General features: G+C 32.6%; 1 protein-coding gene across 1 annotated transcript in view; it reads left to right on the forward strand.

The window, feature by feature from the left end:
- LOC136848218 (uncharacterized) overlaps positions 1–7683 on the forward strand; it is a 23161-nt gene extending 15478 nt beyond the window's left edge. The window contains exons 14-20 of the mRNA XM_067120552.1: positions 886–1051; positions 1596–1775; positions 3122–3246; positions 4725–4849; positions 5762–5797; positions 6692–6805; positions 7158–7683. Of these exons, the coding sequence (XP_066976653.1) occupies positions 886–1051; positions 1596–1775; positions 3122–3246; positions 4725–4849; positions 5762–5797; positions 6692–6805; positions 7158–7339 (928 nt within the window). The 3' untranslated portion in view covers positions 7340–7683. The remainder of the gene's footprint in view (positions 1–885; positions 1052–1595; positions 1776–3121; positions 3247–4724; positions 4850–5761; positions 5798–6691; positions 6806–7157) is intronic.
- The last annotated feature ends 1797 nt before the right edge of the window (positions 7684–9480 follow it).

Here is a 9480-nt window from a genome sequence, read left to right on the forward strand (position 1 = left end):
GGAGTTCAATGCTTTGGTGGCTGCAACAGCAACGCCAAATTTGCGCAAAAAATTATTCGATCAATTTGTAGCCCTAAATATGTTCCTTAATTTAGGAAAAGTTTATCCTTTTTCTCTACTTAGATAACGAAGACTACTTTGTGGATGCAGTCACCATCAAGTGGCCCTTTTGTGATAAAGTGTTCATGATAATATGTCCATTTGTTATGTTTCGGAAATTTATCAGAATTTACTAAAAAAAAAAAAAACAGACTTTCGAAGATCTAAAAAAGATGGATCAGATCTTCGAAACGTCCAGTTTTCGTACATTTTAATAAATTTCTAAAACGTTATACACGAATATATTACTGTGTACTCCTTAAAGTAGATGGATCAGATCTTCGCAGTATTCTATGCATTTAATTACATTTCCAAAACGTAATATATTACGCTATTACAATGTACTCTTCGCAAAGATCACTTTTCTTTATAGCAGATATAATCTACTGTGAAGTAACAACAACTAAGTTATACTGTTTTAATCGATTTTTATTCTTGACTCACTGTAACGTAAATACGATTAAGTTGTACTGAAATAACCCATTTTCATTCATTACCAACTGTAAAGTAAATGTAAATAAGTTTTAACTTGTACTGAATTTTTATTCATAAACCACTATAAAGAAAATACGACTAATTTCTACTATTTTAATCAGTTCCCATTCACGACCAACTGTAAAGTAAATACGATTAAGTTGTACTGAATTAATCCATTTTTATCCATGACCAACTGTAAAGTAAATACAATTAAGTTGTACTGAATTAATCGATTTTCATTTATGACCAGCTGCAAAGTAAATAATACTAAGTTTTATTGTTTTAATCAGTTTTTATTCCATGACGTAGGACGGACATCGAGCTGGAGATAACGAGTCTATGCAAAGGCTACGTAGACTTGACAGAATCGTTTGGTCACAACGCCCCGAAGATCAGGTTCCTTAAACTTTGCGTCCACGACAGGATTCGGATCCCTTATTCGGAGTTGGATAATCTGGAGGCCATCGCCCTTCGGGTAGGCAGAGGTTGACGACAGTGACTCGTGTTTAGCATCTGCTAGCCATCCTGTTGAGCTTTTTTTTTTTTTGAAAATTCAAAAGTTGTCTGTATGTATGTATGTATGGATGTATGTATGTACGTATGAATGTATCTATACACTTCCAAATTGTTCGAAAATATATATATATATATATATATATATATATATATATATATATATATATATATATATATATATATATATATATGTGTGTGTGTGTGTGTGTGTGTGTGTGTGTGTGTGTGTGTGTGTGTATAGAGAGAGAGAGAGAGAGAGAGAGAGAGAGACTTTCAACAATCTCAAGTGTATGTGTACATATATATATATATATATATATATATATATATATATATATATATATATATATATATATATATATATATATATATATATAGATAGATAGATAGATAGATAGATAGATAGATAGCTAGATATACACTGTGTATATATAACATGTACGTATATATATAAATTTATATTGCAATTTTCTTCGATGATTTTTTCTTTTCAATATATCTAGGACTGTCACAAATCCAGCTTCAGGATTTGTCAAATTGAGCCGCTGAAGAAATCGGCGCACCCGACGAAACTGGCACCGAGTGAGGGTGCCAGACCCTCACTGAAGAAGATCGTTGGAGCCTTCATGACCTTACCAAGAGCCGAAGACGTCCCCAACCTCAATCAGCTTTCTTTAACTAGCGTGAGTGAGTGTTTGTTAGCCTTAGAAACATGGAATAATTGCGTGGCCATCAGTTTCTTTATTGATATTTTTACCGACCTGACAGGTGACAGTGATTTACTACAAGAGTCTATATACTTACAGTTTTATCTGTTTATCTGTTATTTTATTAATTAATCTCTTTTTCCTTTATTTAATAAATGATCTCTCATTTCTGTACTTCCTGTTGTCTTTAATAACTTCTTTCAAATGAAGATCATATTTTTTTTATGTTTGAATTTCAAGTCATTGGCCTCAGTAGATTTGTTCCTCATGAAAGGAGTTTTATCATCTGAATAATAATAATAATAATAATAATAATAATAATAATAATAATAATAATAATAATAATAATAATAATAATATATTTAATATATATATATATATAAATAATAATCAGTATGATGCATACAGTGGATAATCGTAGAACTCTATTGGAACGTCACAGGAATTATCACTAAACCTCCCAAACAATGAATTTAATTTAACTTTTATAGCGCGCATTGTTGGGCATGGTGTGTCGTGTATTAAGTCTAGTTAATAATGATTCCAGTCACGGAAAATAACCAGCTAATAGTGAAATCATATTTGCATTAAAAATAATAAACCTTAAAAGGCAAAAAGGCAATGAATAAATCACAACGCGAGCAGAAGTAACGACAAAAATACCCTTTGAATTACTTACAAATAGCACTAATACCGAGTTATATATATATATATATATATATATATATATATATATATATATATATATATATATATATATATATATATATACACACACATATATATATACATATGGAAATAATGAACAGGTGTTTCACAAAAATAAATTTCTGACTCACACCGGAACGAACCTCGGTCTCCCGAGTGACAGGCCAAGGCGGTAGCCACAGACCTACCGGCTTGGCCTGTCACTCGGGAAACTGAGGTTCGTTCCTGGTGTGAGTCAGAAATTTATATATGCACATGTATATATATATATATATATATATATATATATATATATATATATATATATATATATATATATATATATATATATATATACACACACACACACACACACACACATATATATATATATATATATATATATATATATATATATATATATATATATATATATATATATATATATATATATGCTTATTAGCATCAGCGAAATATTAATACATAGTGTTCACGAATTTTCGTTTTATATTCATCATTTTAACTTCCCCTTCAAACCAGAAATCTCACCCTCGGGATAAATGTTCATGTTCGTAGCTCAATATGTTTTCCACATCCATTATTGTCTTCATATCTCATACTTGTATTTTTGTCAGGTACGCGTAACTTTGGACGAAGGGTCATTAGATTTTCCGAATCTGAGAAATTTAGTCATCGACTCAGCTGAGGGTTTGACTGTGAAACCCAACGCATTTAGTCACCTCCCCTACCTGGAAGTGTTGTAAGTGTCTTCAATGAATCTCTTTCTAGTGCAGTGGCTCTCAACCTTTTTTGACCCATACACTCTTTCACCATATGTCAGATTGCCATCCCCCCGCCCCACCCCCTTTCCAAAATTGCCTGCCTCAAAAGGTGCATTCCAAATAATTTGCAACAAAATACTAACACAAACACACAAGCTAGCGGAGGGAAAGCCCAGCGTGACCTCTCAGAAGTGCGGACAGATACACACTGCTTTTTGTGTGGTCCTAGAGCCAGTTTGAACATGCCAACCTGTGGTCACAATTCGCCCCCTGAAGCTCTGAAATTTCATCTTAGGAAAGAATTCCCCCCTCCCCCGGTTGAGAACCACTGTTCTAGCGTATAATAAGAAACAAGTACGTTATCATTGTAAGTAAGCGCAATTCGCCCCAAGTTCGACAAACTGGCATTCTGAGAAAATAGGCTTGAAAGATTTTTATATTATTCAGAGCTTCTAATGAGCTCATCTTCTGAGTAAATTTGGTTGGAAAATGTGACGACGCTGACAGCTGAAATTTTGATATGTCATAGAGAATAAAACAACTGAGACACTTTGGCTGGAAACGAAAACTTGGAGAAAAATGGGATACGCCAGTTCGTCCAAACAGGGACGAATTGTGCTGGCGTACACAAAGGGCGAAATCTGGATACGTTTAAGAGTGAGTTTTTCCAGCATTAAGCCTGAGTGTTATATCTTTCGTTGATAAGAGTAACATTGCCTTCAAAAGCATGAAGATTATGCAGGAATAGGATTTTGTAACGCATGCCAACAAAGAAATATCTAACATTTTAATATACATATTTTTATACTAGAAAGTAGCGATAGTCTCATATCGTAAACTTCACGTCCGATTATCAGTACGGTATAGTAAAATTGTTTAGTAATTACAACTACAAAAAAATACTATCATTGCCACTATTATTAATAAAAATTTTCACAGTCACGTGTGGAAATCCCTAGAGGGCTTTCCACAAAATAGAACGTCCATATGTGATAAAAGAGGAAAGAGGGAAAAATAACAAATAAATAAACGCATTGTTTAGAATCAGCATACTTGTATTATATAATGATTCGGATTTATCCTACATCTTTTTAGTTTTTCTCTTCATCTTTTATCACTTGTAAGCTTTCTATTCTGTGGAAGCTTGTTTACAAGTGAAAGATTTTTAGGATTAATAATAATAATAATAATAATAATAATAATAATAATAATAATAATAATAATAATAATATAATAATGATAATAATAATAATAATAATAATAATGCTAAGAAATTCACAATTTTATACGTAAACACTGATGTGTTCGAAAGTCTTTGCTTTTGTCTTTTACGTAGCAATACAGTTTACTATATAATTGTGGATTTACAATACACAATAATAATAATAATAATAATAATAATAATAATAATTCTTAAAACTTTTGAAGCTTCTGAACAATATCCACTTCTTCTCAGATCTGTGAAATCGTGCCAGGGAGTATTTGAGAGTGACACTTTCAAACTGACTACATCTGCCATAAGAGAAATCAGCATAGAGGATCAGTGCGTACATTCTATATCCCCGGGAGCTGTGACTTTGGGTATGTACAAGATTTCACGAAATTGTTTGTGATATCAGGCGGAGTTTCTGTCAAATTCCAGATTCGTTCGCAACATTGACTCTTGCTGATTTACACCCGTACATTTTGGAAATACTATGGTATAAGTTTCAAGCTAGGACGAACTGTGGGACTGTAGATATTTAGGTAAAATACTGTGATATAAGTTGCAAGCTGGGAAGAACTGTGGGACTGTAGGTATTTATGTAAATACCGTGATATAAGTTTCAAGCAGAGAAGAACTGTGGGACTGTAGATATTTAGGTAAATACTGCCTTTATCATTCTTTGACGCGCGTTAGAAATCGCTTTAGCAACGTAACATAATCAAACCTGTTTCGGTCATCAGTAAAAAAAGTCAATCATATAGAGGGTAGGGGCGAGGGAGCGTCACAACGAAAATGTCACCAAATTTCATCAAAATCTGTCCATTCGTTCCGGAGACATTTCCTTAATTAACAAATATAGTTATTCACAGAACCGGATAAATACATGACCTTCCGAATTTGTTGCCGAATGTAATAATTTCAGGTTACAAATTTAAGTAATTTTTTTTTTTTACAAACAAACAATTTTAATCGGATGAAAACTGCCAAGGAATGATTAGTTCTGATACACATAAAATGAATATCTTCATATCTGTTCATGATAAATAATTTTTTATATAATTCCTTCAACTATAAGCATTCCTTAATCTTCAAAAGTAAGCGCCGATAAACTCAGCGTGTTGACGTCATCATTCCACTAATACAAACTGAAAGCAAAGCAATTGCGTAAGGCTTTGCTAATTAAAATTAATTACTTATTAGTTACAATATTATTAGGTTTATTGCATTTCCGACATTTTAATACAAGTCAGAAAACGTGAATTTCATGGGATCTTCTTCATTAACAGAATCGAAAGGACGCCTGGACAGCCTTAGCGACAGAGGTGAGTATATCATTACGGAGAGTTTGTCACAATAACTATATAAGTCCGACATTATCAGCATATAAATAAAAATCCTTACTAAATTTATTATATATTGACGTTCTTGTTATCTTATAAGAAGAAATCTTATCAACTTAAACCAAGATACTGCTGTAGTTTGTTTTTTTTTTTGCTCCGAAAGTGGTTTTGCGTTGTGAGATGATATCACAAAGAGGAAAAAAGACATATCTTTCTGCTTTTCTTTTTTTTTTCCTTCTGTTGGTGTTTACCGTTATACTGGCATGGGCTAACAGCTTCATCCCACAACATTTGCTGCAAACAAAGGCATACGGCCGAACGTTTACACAAGCACACACACAAACGCACACCACACTACACACATTATATATACAGCATATACTGTGTGTGTATATATATATATATATATATATATATATATATATATATATATATATATACATATATATGTATAGTGTGTGTGGGGGGAGGGGGTGGAAGTGGAATTAGCAAATTCATTCCAGAATTATGAAAGTATCATTGTAAAAATTGAACACCTTGTGAAGCTTCTCACCTTTACACACACACACACACACACACACACACACACACACACACACACACATATATATATATATATATATATATATATATATATATATATATATATACATATATATATATAAATTACAGTATATATGTATATATGCATATATACATATATACCTATATATGCATATATACATATATATATATATATATATACATATATATATATATAAATTACAGTATATATGTATATATGCATATATACATATATACCTATATATGCATATATACATATATATGCATATATATATATACATATACAGTATATATATATCCTATCCTTTTTAGGTAAAAAAATAAGGATCCAGTTAACGTTCAACGAGAAGTACTTCGACCACATTCCTATGTGTCCGTTTAGACCTATAGTGGAGATGGACTTCGCTGAAGTAGTTTGGTCATCAGGTATGTAAAAGAGATTATGAAATTTTATAAGAGAAATAAGAAAATAAAAAAAAATGTTTGATACGTATTAATTAAATTTTCTTCCTTTGTAGACTTTCTTTGTGAAATGACACTTTTCTTTTTTAAAGATCTTAATTTATAGTTTAATGTTTCATCCCAGAAGTGTTCGAGCAATATAATGACAGTTTAAAGACAATATTTACTGAATCTCTTGATTATACGTAACGAAACAAATACACAAGAATAATGGCTGTATATCCAAGAACCAGTCTTGTTATTTGCACAACTGTAGCTATGAATTGGTACCCTGAAATATCATCAATAATAATAATTTTTCTTTTTTCTGCTAAAGTTCTGGAATGCCGTTCGTGTGGAGGCATCTGGTACTGGGACCTTACATTATCTCAGCACAATGATCTAACAGCTACGTGTTTCGATTCAGTCACTGAGTCTACCATGACCCTCCTGAATTACATGGGAAACAACCGGAAACTTTGTAGTTTCCCAACTGGTTACGCAGGGACCTGTATTTAGTCATAGAAAGTACAGAACCGTTGACATATTTGAGTCACGGATTATTAGAAATAACTAGATTGAATTACTTTTTTTTTTTATTTCTCTGACGCGTATTCCAAATAGTTTTTAGCTTAGGGAGTAGGCCTACAAAACCAACTGCATATTTGGATTATGAATTTTAAAAATAAATTACTGAATTGGTTGTCAATTCTGATTTTAAAGACGTCTATTTCATAATCAGCTTTTCAGGTACTTTATCGCTTTTGTAAAATGACGTGTCCTGTCAAAGAAGTTATTATAAATAAGAAACAAATTTTGATTATGTCACTGACACCTTTACAGAATGAAAATTTGTAACTAGGGAGCTACCTTTGCTTTTTAGGTTACTAATACACATATAAGACTGTATTCTATATCTGTTATTCTATGCTTCCAGAACGGTACGGCATCTGTGAAAGTGAGGCAAAATCACCTATTTCAAAAGCATATTTTCAATTGAGCCATGGCTCTAAATGCCAAAAATAATAATGAAACAGAAAATCAAAATCTGAAAAAAATACAGATTTTTTTCGAGATATGAAGGTTTTCCAACAACAACACATGAGATAGGAAGAATTCCTTTATATCGAAGAGTTTGAATTAAGTACGATACAGCAGAATCTCATTACCGAAATTCTCGTTATTTACCGTTCTTGTGTTTGGTGAATCAAGAGAACCTGGAGCATTTACTGCTCTTAAAAAAAAATAATTTCCAAAATGACCTTATCTCGCATATTGCATACACTTTGCTTACAGAATTTATCATTCTCCTAAGAACCTTTTCAAACAGTGTTGCTGTGGTAATCTCATTTACATAAAAATGAAGGCGTTAAGGCGTTACGTAAGCTTCTTTGCAAAGCATACACCATTGGTGACGTGTCCTGAGCTGGTTTTTCGAAGCAGACGATTTTTAGCCGTTTCGCGACATCACGAAATAGTGAAATATTTATTAAAGAAATCTTAAAACGATGACTTTCGCATAGGCTATCGTGATTCATCAACATTTTGTTTGTTGCAAATTTCGAAGACTAAGAAACACTTTTAAATGAAAATGGTTCTGAAATTTATATCAAAGTCACAGGCTACACGATCCTGCACAACTGTTTTGCATTGCACGTATAGCAGAACTAGACCTACAGCGTTGGTTACAAATGATTTCCTTGTGGTATGGGTCTTGTGAGTTGTTTTGAGTCGTCCAGTTAGAATATGCCCTGTATGTTATACTTCCTTCTTTCTCAACAACTTTAGATAGCCTACTGTGCGACTTGGACAGTTTTTTCTTTCACAGAGGTTTTTTTTCCTACTCACCATTCTCCTTAACAAAAATATATCAGCCATGACCTAGGTTTTATTCCAAGGCATTTATTATATCAACTCCAACGCAGGGCCACTTGTCTTCCACTAAGTTTGTCAAGTTTAGCTTGGACATCGGTTGCTAAAAATTCTTGCCTGTAGGCCTATACCTGTAATACTGTACTGTACTCTGAATTTAGTATTGCTTTCACTGCCCCTCAGATAAAAAAAAAAAATATAACAACTTAGTGCACGGTGAAATACAAATAAAAAACTTAACATTCATAAGAATAATCAAGTGGCTGGAAGAAGATGTAGGCTACTCATTCATCCCCTAGCCTAGAGTGAAAGTATATGGAGTCAACCTTTTCCTACAGCAGACGGGAGTCTCTGTCTTATGAAATCGTCGTCCATAGATATTCCCAACAATATGTGTCTCACATTCACCCTCGACAACTGCTCTGAAGAGGTCCTGTAAGGGTCTTACTTGAGGCAAAAGTTAGAAAAGGGAACTTACGTAAGCCATTCAGACACTCGCAAAACCTACTCTCAACTTTTACGGGCGATTTCTGGTGGCTTCGACGCGAGGGGAATATGAAACTGCAAATGCGAAAATTCTTATCTGCTGGAATTTTCTGACTAAAAAAAGTTATGTTGTCAAAGCTGAATAGTTTTGCTGACAGCAACTTCTATTTTATGGGCATAACTTTAGTACGATGCTGATGGTTGAACTTTCTGGCGCATCTGTTAAAATTGTGTGTGTGTGTGTATATGTATATATATATATATATATATATATATATATATATATATATATATATATATAT

The sequence above is a fragment of the Macrobrachium rosenbergii genome, chromosome 18, assembly GCF_040412425.1.
Source record: "Macrobrachium rosenbergii isolate ZJJX-2024 chromosome 18, ASM4041242v1, whole genome shotgun sequence".
NCBI lineage: Eukaryota > Metazoa > Arthropoda > Malacostraca > Decapoda > Palaemonidae > Macrobrachium > Macrobrachium rosenbergii.